At 36.6% G+C, this 23,590-nt stretch overlaps 3 protein-coding genes across 4 annotated transcripts; 2 read left to right on the top strand and 1 right to left on the bottom strand.

Annotated features, from left to right (window-relative positions):
* Nucleotides 1–729: 729 nt before the first annotated feature.
* On the top strand, nt 730–13,302 carry LOC114471307 (septin-8-A-like). Of its 2 annotated transcripts, none has more exons than XM_028460023.1 (10): nt 730–759; nt 3,501–3,615; nt 3,728–3,923; nt 4,015–4,201; nt 4,270–4,431; nt 5,943–6,039; nt 6,132–6,300; nt 8,861–8,993; nt 9,077–9,267; nt 11,375–13,302. In XM_028460023.1, exons 1-10 carry the CDS (start codon nt 730–732, stop codon nt 11,427–11,429), a joined length of 1,335 nt encoding a protein of 444 aa, XP_028315824.1. In that variant the 3' UTR covers nt 11,430–13,302. The 2 variants fall into 2 exon arrangements, with proteins under 2 accessions (XP_028315824.1, XP_028315825.1); XM_028460024.1 differs by lacking the exon at nt 11,375–13,302 and adding an exon at nt 10,542–11,340.
* Nucleotides 13,303–13,997: 695 nt separating this feature from the next.
* Nucleotides 13,998–18,484, top strand: ccng1 (cyclin G1). Its single transcript, XM_028459715.1, has 6 exons — nt 13,998–14,195; nt 15,306–15,569; nt 15,641–15,894; nt 16,076–16,154; nt 17,191–17,301; nt 17,445–18,484. The coding sequence occupies exons 2-6, from the start codon at nt 15,306–15,308 to the stop codon at nt 17,634–17,636; spliced, it is 900 nt and encodes a 299-aa protein (XP_028315516.1). The 5' UTR covers nt 13,998–14,195; the 3' UTR covers nt 17,637–18,484.
* On the bottom strand, nt 18,457–22,461 carry nudcd2 (NudC domain containing 2). The gene is made up of 4 exons (XM_028459716.1): nt 22,074–22,461; nt 20,592–20,640; nt 20,362–20,513; nt 18,457–18,806 (listed from the first exon to the last, which is right to left on the bottom strand). Exons 1-4 carry the CDS (start codon nt 22,260–22,262, stop codon nt 18,723–18,725), a joined length of 474 nt encoding a protein of 157 aa, XP_028315517.1. The 5' UTR covers nt 22,263–22,461; the 3' UTR covers nt 18,457–18,722.
* Between the last annotated feature and the right edge of the window lie 1,129 nt (nt 22,462–23,590).

Here is a 23,590-nt window from a genome sequence, read left to right as displayed (position 1 = left end):
AAAAGTGGCAAAAAAAACAAAACAAAAAAAAAAAACAGTGGATAAAAGTGTCAAAAAGAACTTGCAAAAATGAAGAAAAAGGGATATTTATTGACAAAAGAATGCTAGGATCTGAAAAAAACAAACAAAAAAAGTGTCAAATTATTTTGGAAAGGGGGGAAAAATGGACAAAGAAAGTTGCAAAATTGGTGAAAAGGGTTAAAAAGTTTCCCCCTCTTAAGGTTTTCTGGGGAAATAATAATTAAAATTGAGACATAAAGAGCTACATCAGCTTTATTGTGGTTTTAGTAAATTAATTTAATAAACTAAATTGGGAGTCGACGGTTGACCTTCCCTTTCCATAATACAACCTCACTTTTAAAAATCACTGCTCCACCTTTGTGATGCAGGTTTAAAATCAGACTGAGAATTTTCATCTAAAAAAAAAAAAAAAGAAAAGATAAATAGCATTGAGTACATCGGACAGTAAGCTTTGCAGTATGGAGGACGATACCTGACAAAAGTATAAATAAATAAATGTATATATAAATATTGGAATAAATAAATAAATGTTTTAAATGTATTTCTTTATTTATTTCTACTTTAGTCAGGTCTTTGACACAGAGCTGCAGTGTCGCCCTCCTACATGGAGGGGGTGCAGCATCACTACCAGGCTGCCTAGGCTTCACTGTGATCAGTGCACCCGGCTGCACACGCAGCATTCCTGCATAGGGACTCTGGTGAGAGACGATGGCGGCCGCGGAGGTGGACGTGTTCGCAGTAAGTAGAAAGACACTGAACCTACGTCATTGGTGTGTTGGATGAACACAGGCTGTGTGAGCAGCAGCAGCAGGGCTGGAGCTCTCAGGGGCTGGGTTGTCATCTTGTGTTTTTGGATCGAGGTGAAACTGAAGATGTGATGTTGTGTGTGATGTTCAGGCAGTAAATGAGCACAGACCTGCAGGTGTGCCTCATCATGGCACTGAGCAAACAGCACTAAAGGAGCAGCTAAGAGGATAAACATAAGTAGTAGGCTCACGGCCACTGCAGAAACCAGCTCTAATACATTCTGCTTTGCATTTCTCTGTGGAAAAAAAAACCCCTCAACCACTGACCATGAGATCTCCATCATGTTTTTCTGTGGTATATATGCAGTTTGTGAAGCATGGAGACCATTGGTAGAGTTGATCTGTCTGTGTGTGTGTTTCCATAGAAGAGGAATAAGGGCAGCTTGAAGCTTGGATGTCCTCCCACCCTGTGCAATAACAGGCCAATAAAGAGCTCTTTGTGACTGTGTGAGAGTGTCAGGGACACAAACGGATGAATGTTGTATTGAGCTCATGTTGATCCTTTCACAAGGAGCCAGAGACCCAGTGGGTGAAGCTGGTCCAAGCCTGGGCAACATACAGTCAGCTCCTTATAGTTTTCACTATTATCCCCAATGGATTGGTAGTGATACAAAGAGTACAACCTTTCAGCTTTGCTTTAGGGGAATTTACATTTAATTTTGGTCCAGAATATACAGATTACTACTATACATCATGTGTAAGACAAGCTAACATAATAATGAATATCTAAAAACTACATATTTAATTAAAATCCTTTGCAGTCAATTGTAAATCTTAGACTTAGACATTTGTTTGGTCCCTGGTGACCAGGTTTCTCCTGCTGCTGTCCATTTTTACTGTTTTAATGTCTTTCTTTAGTGTCTGTTCCTCAGTTTTTTCCTCCACCGAGGAGGTCATATTTTCTCAATGATTTATTTTTGTTTGTTTGACTTTTAGCAGGATTACATCAAAATATTTAACCGATTTTGACAAAATTTTAACCAAAGATAGGCATTACCTCGTGGAAGATTCAGTAAAATGTTTTGAGGGGATCCAGTTCAATCTACTGATTCTGGATCAGTTTCAACCATACAAAAATCCCTATTTCTTATCATTGGTGGAATTTTGGAAATTTCCAAAATTAATATCTTGATTCATAATTGTCCGATCTTTGTTAAATTTGACTCAGTTATATCGAGTTGATTCCTCATTCCAATTCCACCAAGTTTCATCTAGATCAAATTCAATTTGCACTGTGACTCAAAAAAAAATAAAAAAATAAAATAAAATGGGGGGCCCATATATTTGAACTATACTGGACGTTATTAATGGGGATAGACGTTTCTTACAACCCTTTAGTGTGAATGGTCATGGTACCAAGATCAGGATCACTGATCCAGATAACTAGTGCCAATACATGGCAAAGGTTTGTGCTCTGAGTGCTTTTGTTTTTACATTTTTTTCCCTGTGATAAAATAATGGGCTTGGTATTTGGTTGCATCTGCAAAGTCAGTGCTGCATATAAAGTTGTATTTATGGCCAACATTTGAACAGAAACTATGAAACTAAAAAAAGTCAGGAGTTCAGGCCAAAAACAATAAAAGGAGACATCCCATATTTCTTTCACTCGCTTACTGGTATGGTTTAAACCATAGAAAAGCTAAGCAGCTAACTGTCCAGTTACTTTTGATTGGTTTCACAAGGAAACCAATTTACAATCATTTAACCAACAGAATCATAGATGCACACAAATAAGGCACAGATTTCAATCTGATGACACAAAAGGAGAAAGAATGAACAAATAAATATATATATAGACAGACAGACATTATAATGCTCAGCAGTTTATGTTAATATTTGGAGAGATGACTTCCTTCAATTCTGCTGCTCTCGTTCGACTTATGAAAGTCAGTTTGTCAAGTACAATACCAGATGTCCTTCTGGCCTGTAGAAGTAAAAAATAAATCAACATTTCACTTAATTTTGATCTTTGATTCAAACCGGTATCTTGATTTGATTGTAAACACTAAATCAAAGGCAAAAGTCTACTTTTCAACTGGAGTTTATTGCTATCTAAGGGCTGAGCGATTTTTGCCTGAAAAAAAAAAACTCAGATTTTTTGAAGAAAAATTTGAGTTTCGATTCAATTTTCAATTTTTTTTTCTTCTTAAAAATGACTGCAGACATCAGATATATTGTCAAGTGCGCAACTTTATTGCTGTGATTGTCCTCAAGAGTTAAAATGCTTAGAACAATCCCAAAATAGAGAGTAAATGATTCTCTGTCATTCAACAATTTCAAGCTTTAACCCATGTTTAAGCAAAAGTGCAACAGCAACTTCACAGTAGCTTCAATTTTCTGATTAAGAAATCAGATAACTACATATTTTATAACATTACAATTACAATATAACAACAAACTCTTCCCTTAGCATCTCAGCATAGTGTGAATAAAACATTAAACATGACTGTAGCACACATAGCCTACTCAAAGGGTAAACACATGTAAACAAAGAGGGGGCTGGCTCACATCGCGCTACTGTAACCCATAAGGACAGAATGCGATAAAGTCTGAAATTTTTATTTATTTATTTTTTTTAAACTCAAATTTGCTCAGTACATTTTGCCCAACTCTATGCTATTTATGTACCTTTTTGAATTCTCTGATCATGTTGGCCTTTTGTCTCAACATCAGAATGAGGAAAAGCGAAACCTGGATCTCGGTGGCCATGTTGGCTTTGACAGTCTTCCTGATCAGCTGGTCAGCAAATCAGTAGCACAAGGATTCTGCTTTAACATCCTCTGTGTAGGTACGTAGGAACATCTGAGGAGCTCATCACCAACACCTAGTCTCAAACACTTTCATGAGGATTTCATGCACTTTGGGTAACTTTCTTTTAATTTCTTGCTTACATTTGTAAGGTGAAACTGGAATCGGGAAGTCAACCATGATGAACACTCTCTTCAATACAATGTTTGAAAATGAGGAAGCTAGCCACTACGAGCGAGACGTGCAGCTGCGCCCTGAAACGTATGAACTGCGGGAGAGTAATGTCAACCTTAAGCTGACAGTTGTGCAGACCGTGGGCTTTGGAGACCAGATCAACAAGGAGGATAGGTAAAGGAGAGAAACCGATTCAGTTACTGATCATGACGAGATCATGATGAGAGAATGATGGTTGGATGTGTTGCATTTTTTGTCTACACAGCTTTAAACCCATTCTCGACTATATTGATACTCAATTTGAAAAGTATCTGGAAGAGGAGCTGAAAATAAAGCGGTCCTTGTTCAATTACCACGACACCAGAATCCACATCTGCCTGTATTTTATTGCTCCTAACGGACATTCACTGAAGTCCCTCGACCTCGTCACCATGAAGAAACTGGATAGCAAGGTGGCAAGGAGGCTTCTGCACGTTCTCTCTCCCTCAGTTGGAAGCTCATGTTATGTTTCTCACCACAGGTTAACATCATCCCTATCATTGCAAAGTCAGACACTGTGAACCGGAGCGAACTGGACAAGTTGAAGATCAAAATCATGAGTGAGTTGGTCAGCAATGGGGTGCAGATTTATCAGTTCCCTACAGAGGACGAGGCTGTAGCAGAGATCAACTCTTCTATGAATGTGAGTCAAAGAAACACTCTTCATTAAAGGTGCAGTCTGTGACTCTCCCCCTCCCTCCCCGCTGCTCTCTTGCCCTGCCTCCAAACTTTCCAAAGTCCCTCCCCCAGAGGAGCTAGCAAGCTAACGTTAGCAAGACAGCAACATCACAGTAATATAACATGCTCTGTTAAAAGCATATTTCTGCAGCACTTCTCTCTCAATGTGCACAACAGCAGCAATAACACAGTGTCACTTACAGCAGCCCAAACGGAGGCTGCTGTGCGCACACAAACAACACATGCACCACATATTTCTAGTGTAACAATTACAAATCAAACGTAATGTAAATCAAGCAGCAGTAATTACGGGGGCGGGGACTGTGAGCAACAGCTGTCAGACAGCCCATCAAACACAATCCTGCTCTGATTGGTTCTTTTTGCTTGGTCGCGGTGCATTCTGGCAATCTGCCAAAGGCAGTAGGAGCAGCAGGGGGGAATCAATGAGCCTGTTTTTTTTCACACAAACTACTAGTTTCATGTAAAGCTGTCTTTACATAGTGACAGCTTAAACAAATATGACAAAAAGAGTTGCAGACTGCACCTTTAATGCATGTATAAACATATTTAAAGTGTTAGTCTTACACCACTCATAAGGCCTCATAGTTTCTGTTTGACCCATTTCTGCGTCACATTTGCATCACGTTACACTTTCACTTTTCTTGTTATCAACTTTCCCAATTTCGATGTTCCAAATTTTATGCTTCAGATTAGTTCCAAAAACAGGATGTTAAGGTGAAATCCCCCGAGGGCGATGTGATTGTAGGTGCAATACTTCTGCGTGTCACCAGGTAAACTCATCGCCAGTACAGCTAATACATTGTCAGCTAAATCGGTCTTTGTACCTGTGATTTGAATGCAGTAATAATATCGGAACACATTAAAAATACACTGATGAAGCTCTGCATTCATTTTAAATCCCAGGAAAACATGATCACTAGTTGAATTGTAACACGTAGTGTAAGATTTTGAACAGGAATATGTGTGGAATTGGACATATTGGTCCATTTGTCACTTTTTCTAGACACTCAATTACCTATTTTCTGGTGAAAATGGCATGGAATTATGTGATATTGTCCTAAAACATGGATGTGAGGCATTTCTGTGTCATGTTGGGGCCCAATTTTGAATAAAGGGAGAGAGAGAGAAAAAAATTGTTTTTCGTTTGTGTTCCGTGGCTACAGAAAATCTGTAGCCCTACACTAACCATCTGTAACATAAAGAAACGTTTATCAAAGCTGTAACTATAACTATCTTTGGCTGAAATTTCTAGTTTATATATTTCTTCATTCAATATTTATGCTGGTTTTAGCATGTAGTTATATTAAAGTTCATAAAAAAATATGGATTATGAAACTGCCCTGAGGTTTTTTCTTACCTAAGGATTGTTCAGTGAAGTTTATCATAAATCATCTGTACAGTTGCAGGACTTTTCTCATGACTAAATTGATAACTCTGTCACACCTAATGTTATAGACTCATCTTCCTTTTGCTGTGGTTGGAAGTGTAGACGACGTTAAAGTGGGAAATAAACTGGTGAAGGCCAGGATGTACCCCTGGGGATCAGTGCAAGGTAGGTGTTATGAAATACCCCCCAACAGTGAAGCTCAGAACTCCAACCAAACCATTGGAACCACTAACAACGATCAAACCTCTTTCCTCCAGTGGAGAACGAAAGCCACTGTGATTTTGTGAAGCTGAGGGAGATGCTGCTGCGTGTGAACATGGAGGATCTGAGGGAGCAGACGCACGCACGTCACTATGAACTGTACCGCCGCTGCAAGCTGGAGGAGATGGGCTTCAAGGACACGGGCCCTGACAGCCAGTCATTCAGGTGAGAGCAGCTTTACAGCTTATTTACATTTAGGTATAGATTAGCCTTTAAACAAACAGCCATAAAAGAAAAGTGGAAGTTACTGAATGGTATTCGATGCATTGTTAATGAGGAGCCCTTCATTAGACCAGTGTGTGTAACGCTGTGACCCTGAAGAGGAGAAGTGGGTATAGTGGATGGGTTGGTAAATACATGGGTGTCAAACTCATTTTAGTTTAGGAGCCAAATACGGACCAGTTTGATCTCAAGTGGGACACAGATTATGGGTGGGAAAACAAGACATTTCAACAATAATAGGTCCTACTTTGCACTTCCACCTTTGATATAAGTAAAATATGTAAAGCACCGACAATATCTAAGCAATAAGTGACAGATATCATTCCCTGCAGGATCCTCACCTAATTTACTTGATTTTGTGATTCATTTTTGTTATGATTTAGGCAAAATTTTTGGGAAATCGTTTGAGCAAAATTGAAGGATTTTAGAAAAATCGAGAGTTCTTTCAACAACTGAGCTTTTAAAAATGACTGCCATCATGTGACATAAGCATGGGAAAACAAATATACTATTTACAAATATTGTAGAGTTTCATTGAATTTGTGTATTTTGAGGGGCTGCGATATCTATAAAATCGAATTAGAGTGATTCAAGTTTTTTCTGTCTTTTTTTGTTTTTTAACTTTCTATCGTGGGCCAAATTGATGCTATAAAGGGCCGGAATTGGACCCCTGGCCTTGAGTTTGACACAAGTGAGAAAGAGAAAATAATCTGGTGCAGAATGTGAAGGTGAAAATGCTAAACGTACACATGTGAGTATAATATGTATATACGTAGAAAGGGGAAAAAATAAGCTTTTCTTTCTCTTTGCTGGAGCCATAAAGCTTCAAGGGAACGTGATACAGCACTGTGTATGTATTTTTAGACACTCTTAATTTTTAACTCGGAGTGCGCATGAATTATCCATTTTGTGTCATTATAGATCATGTGACTCTTTGTGTCTTCATATACTCAGCCAGAGATTAGCAACTGTCCTCCTTAGAGATGAGAATATCTTTTTAGAGCGATGGAGCTCCTCCCAGCTGACCCAGCACAGGGCACGGTACACTCTGGACTAGTCAAACAGGAGGAAGGCACACACATTCACTCAATCCTATATAACATAATGTATGTGTTTTTACCTTGCCATTTTCCTGGGGCCCATTCAATGTTTACCATTCTAAAAATAATAGTTGTATCTTTTGTTTTTATTTCATATTTCATGACTGACCAATTTGAAGGGTACACTTGTTTAAGCATAAATTTGTTATGATGATATTGCACACATTGGTGTTCCTCTGGGGTCAAATTGACCCCAAGCTGATTTAGCTGTGTAAAAGTACGTGTGTGTATGACCGGTGACCTTACACCACCACACCTGCAGGTGCAGAGTTGATATATCTACTGTTTTCAAGATCGCCAATCAGCCGATTTTTCTTTTTTTTTTTACACTTAGTTTATGTTTAGCAACATAAAAAACATCCATTCGAATGTAAGAATATACAACAAAAAGTATATAATAAAAAGAGTATAATAATAATGGCATGTGCATGGGAGAGGTAGAAGCCAATAGGCTTACAAATAAAAAGCCGATATAATAGGAAGGATGTAATATCATAGTGCCTGATCAAATATCCTTATCCTAACCACTTTTCATGTTACTGTTTGATTGTATATTTTAAAATATTTTGTGAACTTAATTACTAGATACTTTGTAAAGAAAGAAGCTTGAAATAGTTTAAACTGACTACTTGCACATTGTATATTGTTGTCTTGCTTTACTGCTACTTACCCGTCCTGTACTTTTTGTTTTACTTGGTTTTTTACAGGTATGTTTAAAGTTAAATAAATGTAAAGAGTTCTATTAATATATTTAATTTAATTTCTGATATATACATTTATATCATGAGTGTTTCAATTGTCTTTCATAATCAATGTGCTTTAAAAAAAAAAGTATATCGGCCTCAAATATTGGCTTCCAAAATCGGCTTTAGATATCGGCCATCAGCTGAATTTTTTTTTCAAAAATCAGTATCTGCATCGGCCTTTGAAAATCCCATATCGGTTGACCTGTAGTTGTCATTTGAGAAGATTTGGATGAAAACTATTCAAGATAAATGCTTTCAAATTCAAAAGTTTGGCCTGATGGTGGCGCTAGAGAACCGGTCAAGGTTTCATTATCAAGGAGTTATAATTAATTGGTTTTATATCATAAAACAAAGTGCCTGATACAAAAAATTGGTCAGGATTTTCTGAAAACCATTTTTTGGAGGCAAAAACCCCTGGGGTCGGATTGACCCCAAGGCTAAGATGTGTTAGTAATATTTGAGGATAATGGGAGGGTTAAAGAGGAAAGACCTTATTTGAGAAAAGATGATTTTTTTTTTTTTTTTTGCATCATGTAGATTGTTTCATAATTTTCTATTTATAACTCTTATCTCACACCTAAACAGCATCCAGATGCCAGTCGCGCTCACACACAACCGCTAAAGTGATTTTATTATGAGTAATGTTCTAATCAACAGCCTGCAGGAAACATATGAAGCCAAGAGGAAAGAGTTCCTTGTGGAGCTGCAGCGTAAAGAGGAAGAAATGAGACAGATGTTTGTTAACAAAGTCAAGGAGACGGAAGCGGAGCTGAAAGAGAAGGAAAAAGAGGTGACGTCCTTTTAACGACACTAACGACTAGAGAACTACATATTATTTAGGATTCCTGTGCTTTGTCTCACTACTGTCTCTAGCTTCACGAGAGGTTTGAGCAGCTCAAACGCATGCACCAGGAAGAAAAGAAGAATTTGGAGGAGAAAAGGCGAGAGCTGGAGGAAGAGATCAACGCCTTCAGTAGAAGAAAGGTTGCAGCTGAGACTCTGATGGGACAGGCACTGCAGGGCTGCTCGCATCAGCCCTTTAAGAAGGACAAGGACAAGAAAAAGTAAGTGCACCACAGTAGGGCTGAACGATTTTGGAAAATAATCTAATTGTGATTTTGTTTTTTTTTTTCCAATATTGCGATTGCGATTTAACATGTGATTATTTTTTCAAAGGCCTCTTGTCATGTATTTTTCAATGAACACAAGCAATAAATCAATCTGTTTCATAATAAACCATTTCAGATTTATTTAAACATTAAATTAATATAAAATATAAATTTTAAAGCACAGATTACAACAATAAAGCAAACATATGTGTCTTCACCTCTTCAACATATCTAAATAACTTCACATTTCATGAAACATGTAAACATGTGGACTGTACTTCTTAAACACTCTCTGAACAGGACAGGACAAGAACAAAAATAAATAAATTGCAGCCTTTGCGATTAGAAAACTGCGTTTTATGATATTTCGATAATATCGCAGATGCAATTAATCGTTCAGCCCGACACCACAGTACAATAGACGCCAGTATGTAGAGGTGAAATTAATGGATTACAAGTATCCGCGTTACTGTAATTGAATTGCTTTTATGGATACCTTTACTTTTCTTTTAGTATATTTCTGAATCATTTTAAAATAAAGCAATTTGTTACATTTCTATACCCAATCGTTACTGAATAAATTATTATTTTTTGTTTTAAAATGACCAACGGACATTGTGAAATTACAATAAAGACGTAGTAAACAGAGTAAACGTAATGCACTGTGCCAAAAAAAGCATTGAATGCCAGTTATTTTCTCAGTCTTAGAGTTCATAAATGTAAATATACATAGTGTCTGATTTTTTTTTTTTTAATTTTGAATTGAATTAATTGGTTTTATTTTATTTCAAAAATAATTGTAGATTTTGACAAACCTATTATTTTACAAAAATGCCTTTGTAGAAAATAAATTAAGTTCCATTTTAAGCTTATACATGAGATGTTTACTGTATGCAAGGGAACTGAGGCAAAATATATGAACAAAAATAAATGTGAGTGGTGAAAGTAACTTTTACCTTTTATTTTGAGTGCTATTTTATTTAGCTACTCTTTACTTGTACTTGTGTTTTCTATGTATGTCACAATTAAAATCAGGTGACAGTATTTTTACGTGAGTAGGATATATCAGTACTCCTTACACCTCTGTCAGTTTGTGATTATTAAGATAAGGGTATTCATCCAGAAGTATCACTTGTTTCATTTAGTCATTTTTTGTTTACATCCTCATCCTTCATCATTTTTTTTTTTGGTTTGGCACATTTTGTCCTTTTTTTCTGTTCCTTTTTCAGTTGATTTGTGGATCAAAACTTCCAGCAAAACCAGGAATATGTCTGCAGTCAGCATGAGGAAAGAGGTGTGTGTGTGTGTGTGTGTACTGACTGTGCACGTATGGATCAGAAGGTAGCTTTGCGCTGTGTTTAATTTGACACTGACGGTTCACGGCACACATGAAACAAGTCGGCTGTGTTCATCTCCAGCTGGAAAATTAGGTCAGTGGTTGTCAGTCAGACACTGGATTCAGAAGACTGTTATATTGTTATCAAGAACACAATGATCAATGCACTGTGAACACACACTGGTCCTAAAGCAGGAACTTCATCATTTGAAATCAGTTCATGCCTGAACCAATGTTTTAAACAATAAAAATAGTCTAGACTAACCTGTTTTTGTATTATATAGATAGATTATTCCACAATGTAATATAGTCTCTACCCTGTATAAAGTGATGAAAACTATATATTTTAATGTTAAGAAGAAATATCTACACACGACGTCTAACTGGATTGACAGTAGTTCTGTAAATAGGGCAAAAGATGGATTTTCCTCCTCGTCTAAATAAAGAATGGTGCTAAAAAAGAAGCAGAGCATGAGTTTATCTTTCCTCTTTCTCTTTCCCTCGCAGTGAAATCATTCCATCTCTCAACCATCATCTTTGTGACACATCTAAACACTCATGATTCATTGTATTTATAAGGATAAAAGTATAACACTGTGATTTAAATCTTAGTAATTTCCAGAAAGCTGAATTAATCTTACATGCTTCGATTAGCTGCTGACATTTCCTTTCTGTTAATGAGTATTTTGCCGACAAATGACGTGAGCATTTCTTTCCTTTTTGTAGCTTCTTTAGTCTTCCCTCAGCGTGCTCCTTAACCTCAGGAAGAAATGTGAATTAGAAGACTTTCTACCACATCAAAAGATCACAGACTAACAAGTGTCATTTTGTTTTTCCTGCGTTGAATAAAGATTTTAGAAGGAGTCTGCTTGAAGTCTTCCATGTTTACTAAACTCTGCTCCTTGGCTTTTTAAACACCACTCAGTAGCATGGACTCTGCATGGCTCCTCATCTTTATTCCTCTAAAATCTGATTTTGTACTAAAAAAAAAAAAAAAAACCTGCCTTCCTGTGTTTGCCATGCTGTGCTTGTAGTATAAGGTGTATAATTATTTTACACTGTGAAATGTTAAGTATAAACTGACATGTCAATGCTGTTAAAGATTGTAAACTGTGAATCAATGTGAGTTAGAGCAGTGGTTCTTCATTAGTGAGGCATCGGGACCCATTCAGGGGAAAATTGGACTTGAACTCTTATTACAATAATTTAATAGAATACAGAATAGATAATTATATACAGAGAATAACAATATGCAAACTAAAAAACACAAATATTATAATGGTAAACCACCTGCATTTATGATAAGTAGTTAACTAGAATTTTTTCTTAATTATTTGTTTAGCGTCTTGCACAGAAGATTTTGTTTACAAACTCAAAATTAAATCTTAACAAAGAGTTTGATGTTAAGAAAGAAAATGATCTATAACATTAACATTTTCTTATTACTTAGTTTATCATTAGGTGAAATACCTGAAACATTACAGCAAACCACTGCAAGAAGTGTGGAGAGAGTAATCTTCATAAATACACCCCCTTTTCAAAATAAAAGCACTGTGTTTTTGTTGTTATTGCTTACCTTATTTTGTCCTGGCAAATGTTTACTGACAATAGATCCGGGTCCCGATCCATGAGTTATGAACCCCTGATTCAGAAGCACTTTAAAACAATTGTAGATGTTATATTAGAGCGTAATCTATATTCAGAAAAGTCTATCCTGTCAGAACTACATGTTATGACGAAAAGAGTATTTAATAGTTTATTCTGAACAGCAGTTGTTTCACACGCAGCCCTGTATCTAACATATATGGTGGGTCTACGTAGGTCTGCGTGCACTTTTGTTACTCCTGTTATATATTTAAAAAGTGTTTGTTTTTTTAAACATTTTGTTTTATGTGATTGCTCTTTGGACACCATAAAAGCAAATTATATTGAAATTGAATTCAATGAAAGCTAAGCAACTTTTTCCAGATTGTTCCAGAATCCAGACCTCGGCCTAAAAATAACAATCGCTAATTGCGCTAACAGTGGCCATGGCACCATCTTTTTTATGATTTGGCTGTAGAATGACAAAAAGGTAAAAATATATATATTTGTATGTTTTTCTTCATGAAATAACCAGAGTATCGAAATCATTTTAGCGGCGACTGTAATTGTACAACAAAGTTTATGATTTGCGATCGACTGGAGCGACAGAAATCTCTTATAAACGACGACAGATCAAATGAAAGAAACTTAATACAAACCACAAGTTTACTGTCTGACTCACATGTTGTCATAGTTGCTGTTGTCAATATACCCCAGTACATGAAAATGTCATTAAATCTGTATGGTGAGTCGGCTTGCATATTTGTAAATTCTATTGTAATAAAGAGTGGATTTACGTAAAAAAAAAAAAAAAAAAGTTGTTTTTCTCTTTGTATTTACACTTCGGATGAATTGATTATAGATGACTATAGTTGAAGATGAAGTGAGTGAAGTCTTTGTCGTTTAAGGGTTGGTCTGGAATGTTCTAGATTCTCGTCATGACTAAGTGAGTCTGTGAAAACACCTTTTATTTTGAATTTGCAAAATCACTTGTTCTGTTATTCAAGGTTCGCCATAGCTGAATAATGTTCTCATATTGATATTATTATTCACCTTTGGTTTCTTTATTTACAAATGAGGGAAAAAAACAGTATTGGTAAATTAATTTGCAAAATTGGATATAGTTTTCATAAATGGTGTGTGTTTGTGATTTAGATCAATGAGATTCTTCCTTTAAGAGGCATTCCTTAGACACAGAGTATGTTATTATTATTATTATTATTATTACCTTTATTGAACCAGGAGAACCACACTGAGATTAATATCCTCTTTTACAAGTGTGTCCTGGTCAAGATAGGTAGCACAACTAGGTGAGTTAGGTGCATTGTTCCTAAATAAATCGCCATGTTACAGTATTGACCTAAAATTAGAAACATGGAAGTCTTTCTTACTTAGAGAGCATATGTTTTTCATAGTAAACTCAAATGTAGTATATATCAGCAAATTTGTTAAAATGACCTTATATTTCTAGATAACATGATTATTTATATATATATATATATATATATATATATATAGGATAAAATTCTTTATTTGTGGGGAAGGGCGGTGGCATTATTTATGGTTTTGGAAGTAACAGCTCGTCACTGTCCACCAATTTTGGCATTGTCCCGCCTTTAAACTTCTGATTGGTTCTCTAATAGCTCTTATTGTGAGTGGCTGTAAATTTATCCATTCACAGCATGGCTACATACGTTCTACTGCGGCTCGACCAATCAGCGGTCCCCGTGTTGGACGGGGGCTTGGTTTTATGCCCGCATTAAAGCGGTATCTGTCCTTTTCCCCTCGCCTACACCAAGGGTAGGGGGTGTGCATAGGGTGAGGGTATCAAACCTTTGCTTGAAACTTTCTTCAGTGAAAGTTCATGCGTACATTTATTTTTTTTTTAAAAAAGCCATTAAGAGGCTTACTCTTCATTTTAATTTCCCTCCCACTACATTGAAAATCTGCGTAACTAACCAAGGTAAGTAAAGTTTTTTTTTTTTTTAAATTTAATCTACGTTTCTCATAAATTAACTAGATTTTTTTTGTAATAAATATAAACAAGTGTGTTAACTGAGGCGTTTCGCCTGTCAGTGAATAACACCAGGCTAGCTATGAGAGCTAACGTTAGCATTGTGGCTAACCGTTATGTTAATTTGATATTTTTGAACAGGTTTGACTCTTGGGTCTTTAATGAAGGCAAAAACTGGATATGTTTAGTTTTTAGCTAGTGTCCAAATGGTTGAAAGTGTGTGTTTCCGTTTGTTTTAATGGTATTTAAGCTGTAGTTGTTAGTGTAGCTGGTTTGTATGTCAGGGACATGTCCTGACATGACGCAGCTCACTGTGTATCCAGTGTTGCCCTTATCTGTGTGGCTGTGTTTACTGCCCACATTACTATCAAGGCTAGTGTGTCAGCTGAGGGTCAGCATAAGGACTAAAGCGCAGGCTGAACATTTCGGATGTGATTCTGGTATGTTCGATGTAAATCCTCCTCAGGTCAGTGCCGTTGAGAAGGATTGTTACTGGATTACTTCATTTGAAGCCACAGACACACTGACCTTTGCCCAATCTGTCTGTGAAATAGAACATAAGGTCCTAACATTCATTGATTTTTAAACTATACAGTATTTGAGTAATCAATATATACATATAGGCACTTTGCAAGTGTTTTGGGCAGATGTGGAAAACAGGAATAATGGTATTTTATTTTAAATATATATAAAAATGAATAAACACCAAACGATGGATCGTAGTTAATTATTAATGACTATGTTAATGATTTGGCTTTGAATCTGTTTGTTTTGTTGAAACTTATAGTTCAAACTCTGCTGTTTGAAGGTTAACACGCTTTTTTATTTTTTTCATTAATGGATACGTTACACTTTACTGATAATGCTTAGTAAATGCAGTCTATTTCACATGATTCCATTTATAATCACTTGTTGTCTTCTGTACTGTTCTATAACTGGTTGTCGCATCTGGATAAATTATTTCAAACGACTTTAACAAACCAGGGACTTGATAAGAAATAACACTAAGCCCAGAAGTCCATTGTTTTGTAGTGATTTTGTGTTATTCTGTCTGCACAGATGATTGACTCAGTCACAGCACCTGTAGCACAGCCTTTTGCCATCCAGCTGAAGGGTTTAACGGACCTGGAGGGCCGATGCCAACCAAAGCTGGGCGGTTTAAGGCTCATCGAATCGGCCCAGGACAACGGCCTCAGGATGACCGCTAGACTCCGAGAGATGGAGGTGAAGGACCTGCTCTCACTGACCAGGTTCTTTGGCTTTAGCTCAGAGACCTTCTCACTGGCCGTCAGCATGCTGGATCGATTTCTCTCTGTAATGAAGGTTTGTGAAAACTTATAGCTTTCATTTCAAATCTAAATGTTGCCATTACTCTAACCATGCATTCCCGCCAGATCCAGCCAAAGCACCTCTCCTGTGTTGGTCTGTGCTGCTTCTACATCGCAATCAAGTCCTCAGAGGAGGAGAAGAATGTGCCGCTGGCCAATGACCTGATCCGCATCAGTCAGAACCGCTTCACTGTGTCTGACATGATTAGAATGGAGAAAATCATTATGCAGAAGCTCTACTGGAAGGTGAAAGCTCCCACAGCCCTCCACTTCCTCCGCCTCTTCCATGGACACATGCAGGAGCATCTCGATGCTGAGAGGTATTAAACACCACTCCATCATTGAGTAAAATAATATAAAATGGAGATTAGTAAAAGGAAATGTCTGAAGTTCAATAATACATGCTATTTAAACAGATTTATTAATTGAAATTGTGGATATTTTTGCTGTTTTTTTTTTTTTGTATATAACTGAGCAAATCTAATGTTTCTGTTTTTTTAGCAAGAAGATCCTGAGCCTTGAGAGATTGGAGGCACTGCTGAAAGCTTGTCACTGCTCATTCATCTTCACCAAAATAAAGGTAGTGTGAAAAACCTGGCCACCCTATATTATAAATAATGGACCATTTTACCTGGTATTAAAATTCTGACTACATGCTCCTGCACTACTTGCCAATCATAGACCAAGGACAATAACAGCTAGTGGCAACACTTCAAGTAAAATAAGTTGGTGAGGCTTACAGTTTTGGCCAAAGAAAGTAATAAAAGATTAATTTTAAGATGGAAACATTTAATATAATCATTACAATGGAACAAATCCAATCTGGTCTTTTCAATTAATGCCAAAGCTCATTGTATAAATGAGCTCAATGATCATTCATTTCAAATTTAGGAGGGGCTGCTAACATGAACTATTTTAAGTTAAAAACTAAAAAAAAATGGAGGTAATTGTTAGGAAACACAATATAATTACATAAATGGAATATTTTATTTATATATTTAAAAGTAGGGCTGAACGATTTTGGATAGTAATCGAATTGCGGTATTTTTTTTTTTCTCCCCTCAATATTGCGATAATTTTTTTTCAAGGGCCTCTTGTCATGTATTTTTCAATGAACACAAGCAAATCAATCTGTTTCATTCAGATTTGTTTAAACTTTAAATAAATATAATATATACATTTTAAAGCACAGATTACAACAATAAATTAAACAAATGTGGCTTTACTGGCTAAACTTCACATTTCATGAAACATGTTAACATGTGGACTGTACTGCTTAAACACTCTGAACTTAACAGGACAGTCTATAAATAAATAAAATAAACCGATATATTAAAAAAGAAGTAAATAAAGCTTATAAATATCCAGTCAGTAACATCACACATGCTAAAGTGCAGGAAAAGTAAGGAGAACTAATATCTGCTTTAACCAACTGGATGTTTTTTTGGGTAAATCAAACTCAGCCTTTGCGATTAGAAAATTACATTTTATCATATCGCGATATCGCAAATGCAATTAATAGTTCAGCCTTATTTAAAGGCTTAAGTTGACATTGACAGGCTAAAACATGTAACATTAGATCTGAATAGTAATTTAATGTGCATGTTTCTCCACAGCCATCCCTGCTTGCTTTGGCACTCCTTTGTTTTGAGGCAGAGGAAGAATATGATCCCGAGCTCACGCACAACATATCAGAGATCCTAACGAGTCTGAAGCTGCAGCTGAATGTAAGTTCTACTCCTAAAGTTGCATCTGTACCTAACTGGGGTGGGGGGGGGTATAATTGCAGTTATGGTCTTCCTTGATTATGATTCTGTTTTTGGTCAGCTTTGAGTTTTTGGTAATGTTTTCTTTTTTTTTTTTTTTGCAGATCAAAGACGGAGACCTTGTTTGTGTGCAGGAGCTGGTTGGAAAATGTGTGGTTGAATACGCCACTGCAAAGTGCTCCAAGCCAAACAGCCAGAGGCTCCGCTGGACCATCTCAGGCAGAACTGCACGTCAGCTGAAGCACAGCTACTACAAGATCGCTCACCTTCCCACCATACCTGAGTCGGCGTGTTAAATCTGAGGCTTCTAACTGGGTGACCCTGACAGCGACACTTGGTCTACATCTGCCAACAGTCTGGTCACCCACTTAAAAGCCCATCCCTCCTTTTTGATTACAGATCTTCATCACTGATGATGAATTTCTTTAAGAAAAACGTTGAATGTTACATTTTGTCTCCATCTAGCCATCCCATGCACTGAATCTTGTTTGTCCCAAGAAGAGTTTAATTTGCTGCAATCCCGCTAAGGTTTACCTTGCTGGTTGAGTTGCTTGCACAGGTGTATAGTATGTTCTCTTCTAAATCCGTACCATGCTGTAGGGGTATCCCTGGTACGGATTGCCAGTTTTAAGCTAATTAAGTATGGAACCACCTAGGTCCTCAGTCCACCATGTGGAAGAGGAGGGAGAAGGATTTTGTGAACAGCAATAATGGAACCAAGAAATCGGGCCCAAAGTCCTTAACTCCCACCCTAGGTCGCTAAACTGTCCTGAATGCACACTCCTACCCAAGGTGATGAAACGTTTGTTGTTTTTGTTTTCTGGCGTGATGAGGAAGCTCTGGTTTGCCATACCATTGAAGGTCATACTGCTCCTGTGAGGTAAAATGTTTTTAGTGGTTACAGGAGCATATTTGAAACCATTTTAATTTGTGGACACAGTGAAGCTCCTCGTGAAGGACTTCAGCTGTTGGAAACACTTAGGAAACAATTTGGTTGTTGCAGTGGAAATGTGAGTTGGAATCTGTTCAGCATTTTCATTTACCAATTTCCCCGTTTCTTTTTACAGTTCTAAAGATTTGAAATGGCAAATAAAGACACCATCTGATCAATCGATGTATGAGTACCTTTCAATAAAACTTTATTGAAAAGCTATTGATGGATTCTTGACATTTATTCTCAAACAGTTGAAATCTTCATCCTGCTGTCACACACACACAGTCCTCCATAGTGGGACAATCAAAGTGAAACCATTGCAGAACCTCCCAACAATCCAAGCTTGTTCAAAGTCAGTTATTTCACCTCCAATACTTTCATAAATTCAAAGTAACTGCACATATAGAGGATCAATAAATGTGTCCATTTTATCAGCGTTTGGCATCAGTCACTTCTGTAAATGGGAGAAATCTGGACCACCACCAGTATAGTTCCCAGAGATCTCTGCACCACTGAAGTCAAATCCAGGGTTCTGATGGAAGGAAAAAGCTCTAGTCATTAGAAATGTAGTTGGTTCACACAATTTTCCTAATATGGAAAAATAGAACAAATCTGAACTGTAAACATTTTTACAAAAGTTAAACCTTACCTCATCAGATCAATTAATTTAGTTATTATACATAGAAATTAAATCCCAGCCCTGTGCCTTTTTAAAGCCTGAAATGTGATCAAGATTCTTAGGTTTAGATTTTTCAACAAATTTCAGCTTCTTAACTGACTTAAGTCATAATCTGTGAATGACTGTTAGCTCTATAACACACTAGAACCCTTAGTCAGCTATGATGAGGTTCAGTGTCCAAGATAGGTGTGTTTGAGGTCAATTACATGTTTCAGTTACGATTATAGTGACCAGCATTTTTTTTTCAATTAAATTACAATTATTTATCCTCAGAAAGTCAATTACATTCTCAATTACCAAAGTTAAATTACAATTAATCACAATTACTGAGCCTGAAATAAATAACCTAATAAAAGTTAACCTTCCTCTTGTGTTAGCTTTCTGTTAGCATCTCTTATGATACTGGGTCCTAAATCAGCTGTAAAAGACACTAAAAACCAATATCTATTATCTCATTTATTTACAATCAATTGATTACCTTATTAGGCTTCCTAATCAAAGAAGATATAGGTTTTAATATTTTTTAAATGGTAAAATGTGGGAAAGCTTGACAAAAAACACATTTTAATCCTTGTTAACTACATATGTATAGAGCTCTAACATGGTCCCCCAGTTTTGCATTAAGTTGTAGTTGACATTTTTTATTGTATTTTCATGACAAATTGTCCACTACCATATTTATTTTAACGTTTTAAAATGGGACAATTTACCATTTAAGAGCCTGTGCGCCGCCGTGTTGAAATGATGTCATGGATGATGCCTATCGCCCCTTTCAGGGTAAACTAGCCCCAGTTTTAAAAGGTTATAAAAGGAATATGGTGCAAAATAATGTGTTTTGTTAGACATAGATCTAATAAGGACATTGGAGGATCCCTTTAATTACAATTTAATTATGATTATGACAGCAACAGATTTTTTAAATTACAATTATACTGACTGTAATTAATGATCAATTATGCGATTACAATTACAGTCGACCCTAACCCTGCTGTCATTTGAATGAGATCCCAAAAGTGTAGATACTGTATGTTGACAGACACAGTTTCTTTTTGCATTTAATGGTTTGGATTGGATTAACAACATAATTGTTATGAGTTTGGTGCAACAAATCACAAAAATGGTCAGATCAAATGACGAGATCAAGTGCTTCGTCTGGTACATGGTTAAAAAGTCAAACTAATGCTGCATTAAATTTCCAAGTTAACAAGTAATATTAAACCTGTCATTATGAATTTGCACTATAATCTTTTAAACCAATAAGTGACATTTAACCAACTAATCTTAGGATTTAAACGTCTATCCTTCTATTTCCAAACACTAAAAATGTGTATCATTCTATATGAATGGATGACAAAATGTTGGCTGTAAAAGTTGCAGTAATGTGATATTGTCTAGAAAGAAAACGAACCTCTCGTTGAAACCTCTCCAGCGTGAGCTTCCTCTGCATCTGGTCCTGCACCCATGCGTCGGCTCCATACTCGCCCTGCAGCAGGGAGGACCAGCAGTTCCCCGCCTCTCTGTTGGTCTTCATCAGAACGATCTGAATGAGGCATTTGTCCTCTGAAGACACAATCAAACAAAATAAGTGAAACCTGAAACTGATTTCTCTCCATTTATTGGGTTTGAGAACCAACCTACCAAGTGTCCACGTGGCTTCATCTGAAACTGTTGTGTCGAACAACTTTCCCTGGGAAGAAAAGAAAACATAAATGTACCAATTATCCTGATAAAAAACAGTCAGTGCACCATTGTCCATGGATTACCTCGATGAAACTACAACACGACTAAAAGCAATATTTACACAAAGCAACAGATGTGTAGAGCAGAGAAGAAACGGCTCATGTTGCTTTCTGTGCGTGCACCATTAACAATGGCTATACTCCCAGTTCAGGTGGTGAATTTAAATATCAGTTGTAGCCACGTAGAGTTTATGGTTTAGTGCTCGATGGAAATCAATACAAGTGGTTGTAGCACTGACCACCAGTCATTTCCTCATTTTGCAAAAGCAAGGCTGGATTAGATTGACTTTAGAAGATAAAAATTAAATCTGTGCCCCACGTTTTGACATCTGTCCACAGATTTTCAGCTTTTTCAATGTTGTGTATTTAAAAAAAAGTTAGCATAGCGGTTGGCAGATCTGCATCTCAGCGAGAAAGTCCAGAGTGCAAAGTTTGGTTCTTGATGTTCGATGAGTAATCTGGATTTCTCCCACAGTTCCACTCTCTCTTTACACTGTCTCTCAAATGTGCAATTTCACTTGTGCTGAAAGACACTGTAAATGTTTAATCATAATGAACAATAATTAGATCACATGTTAATATAAATATCACATACCAGCGTAAACCACGAGGCGGTAAAAATTCCCTTTCATCACAGCCACTCAAATTAATTAATTAAATTAAACAATACATTTATATAAAAGGTTTCATATGATGAGATAAACAGTCTGAATGTATTTCGGTAGTTTTGGGTTGACAATAATTCATTATTACTGTGATACTAAGCTTACTATGTTACAGTTACAGTATGATTGTTTTTTAAATTAAGCATAAAAAAAGATTTAAAAAAACTCTACTTTCTTCCTAGGTTCCAACTCAGAATATATTATTTGAATTTTTAAATTTCAAAGTGTCTATTGATATGGAAACGTCATTGCGCCACACTCAAGAGTTCTTTCTTCCGCTGCCGTGAGTCCGAATCCCACTTTTGTCATATATGCCATATTTATTATTTAATTCTAACATATTTAAAACGGCAGATTCCACCTTTAAAAATACATGTACGAAAAAAATAAACATTTTAGGGTATTTCCCGGGTTAAGGCTAAAATAAAAGGGTTAGCGGGGTGGCTAAAAATAGATATGAGCTAAAATAATACTGACGGAACTTTAAGTCACGTGGCACACCTATCACGTCACCTAAACTGACCAATGAGGGGCGCTGTGTCTATTCATACGTTTCCGTATGAATAGCCACGACCAATAATATATGTGTGCGCGTGTCTATATTCAGCCTTAGTCCATACTGTAGCAGGAAAGCTGTTAGATCTTTAAATAAAGTCATTCTATTCTGTTATTATTTGCATTATTGGGTATATAAAAAGACGGTAGTGATGCCCTACCTTGAATATTTGCTTTCCTCTGACGTGCAGCTCGATGTCTCGGCTCCCTAGGCGACACTGAACCTCCTTGGCAGAGGTTCCTTGAGGAACGTTGACTTCGATGAAGACCTCGTCCATGGTTTGGTACCAGGAGCCCCAGGAGGTCTTACAGGGGACCACTCCGCTCTTCTCCTCAAAGTGCGCCGACATGCTGCGTAAACACACACCGCTGAGCTCCGAGCTAACGCAGCACTCACACTGCCTCACAGTCACCGCTTACTGATATCTACACACGATAATTATCAGTGTATCAATGATGATACTAGTGGTTAGTTTTCATGTTTTTTATACACTCTACTGTCAGTAATCAGTAGACTAACTTCTTCTTCTTCGTTGCAGCGCGGTGAACCATTTCCGCTCATACACAGACCTCCACCTGCAGCGCCCCCTGCTGTTTATTAAGGCGAACTGCACCACAGATGCTATTTCATTCAACACGTCCGACTCTAACATTGTTCCATGTTTTATTTGTTTTCGTAGTTCAGACTGGATTCACAAAAGGTTAAAAAACAAAACAAAAGCATTTTCCCCAATAAAAACACAAGTCTTTATTTGATTTATCTTAAGACTGAACCATAGTGTGATTGCTAGTGGAAGAATCAAGTATATGAATTAAAAACTGTTACAGTCAAATGCAGTTGGTCATTTTCTTGTCATTTTTGGACAGACTACACCAGAGGTTTCAAACCTTTTCTGGGTCGTGACCCCGTTTTTATATCTTAAATTTCTGGCGACCTCAGAGACATTTGTTTTCTTTTGAATTAGCCTTTGATCATGTTTATTGAAACTCATTCATTTTCAGAACAGCTACCCCCCCCTCACTGCCAGACATTTTGGAGCATTTTGACTGATTTTTCACAGAATATTTTGTACTATGACCATCTGAAATCTGAAACCAGATTCTGAAAGAAATTTTGTTTTTAGCTTGTTTCGGTAATCAGCAGTTGAATAGAGGCAAGTTTCACACAAATTGCCAGTTTCTGACAAAAAGCTGAGCAAAAAGGCTTTTTCTGAAAAAACCTGTCAGTGTCTTTGAAACTAATTTTTTTTTTTTGCTTTAGTGACACCTCAACATGGTTTCCTTCTATAAAACAACAAAAACAACAATGAGACCGGGCTTTTGATTGGAACATTTTTCATTACTTTGCTATCTGGGTCAGAGTTGTATGGTTTTCTTACTGTCCTCCAAGTCTCGCCCAAAATAATGTAAAAAAAAAAAGTAAATATATATATATATATATATTTACCAATTACTTGACATTTTAGGCGACCTCATTTGAATTCCAGGCGACCCCACATGGGGTCCCGACCCCAAGGTTAAAAAACGCTGGACGAGACCAACTGGCAGTTGTCGTCAATAATTTTTTTAAATCAATTATTATTATTATTATTATTATTATTATTATTATTATTATTATTTCTTTAAAAAAAAAAATTCGGGCATTACTTAATAATTATATATGTTTATTAATCCTTTG

Source organism: Gouania willdenowi, chromosome 10, assembly GCF_900634775.1.
Source record: "Gouania willdenowi chromosome 10, fGouWil2.1, whole genome shotgun sequence".
Classification (NCBI taxonomy): domain Eukaryota; kingdom Metazoa; phylum Chordata; class Actinopteri; order Blenniiformes; family Gobiesocidae; genus Gouania; species Gouania willdenowi.
The sequence above is the reverse complement of the archived record's forward strand: the minus strand, read 5'-3'. Positions and strand labels throughout refer to the sequence as shown.

What these genes read in the sequence shown, in the direction of transcription:
- LOC114471307 (XM_028460023.1), top strand. Translation starts at nt 730, where the DNA reads ATGGCGGCCGCGGAGGTGGACGTGTTCGCA. An exon ending in CGGAGGTGGACGTGTTCGCA is followed by an intron (nt 760 to 3,500) that starts GTAAGTAGAAAG and finishes TCTCAACATCAG; the next exon opens with AATGAGGAAAAGCGAAACCT. An exon ending in CTTTAACATCCTCTGTGTAG is followed by an intron (nt 3,616 to 3,727) that starts GTACGTAGGAAC and finishes TACATTTGTAAG; the next exon opens with GTGAAACTGGAATCGGGAAG.
- ccng1 (XM_028459715.1), top strand. Translation starts at nt 15,306, where the DNA reads ATGATTGACTCAGTCACAGCACCTGTAGCACAGCCTTTTGCCATCCAG. An exon ending in GATTTCTCTCTGTAATGAAG is followed by an intron (nt 15,570 to 15,640) that starts GTTTGTGAAAAC and finishes CATTCCCGCCAG; the next exon opens with ATCCAGCCAAAGCACCTCTC. An exon ending in TCATCTTCACCAAAATAAAG is followed by an intron (nt 16,155 to 17,190) that starts GTAGTGTGAAAA and finishes GTTTCTCCACAG; the next exon opens with CCATCCCTGCTTGCTTTGGC.
- nudcd2 (XM_028459716.1), bottom strand. Translation starts at nt 22,262, where the DNA reads ATGTCGGCGCACTTTGAGGAGAAGAGCGGAGTGGTCCCCTGTAAGACC. An exon ending in TGAAGCCACGTGGACACTTG is followed by an intron (nt 20,514 to 20,591) that starts GTAGGTTGGTTC and finishes TTGTGTCTTCAG; the next exon opens with AGGACAAATGCCTCATTCAG. An exon ending in TGGAGAGGTTTCAACGAGAG is followed by an intron (nt 18,807 to 20,361) that starts GTTCGTTTTCTT and finishes TCCTTCCATCAG; the next exon opens with AACCCTGGATTTGACTTCAG.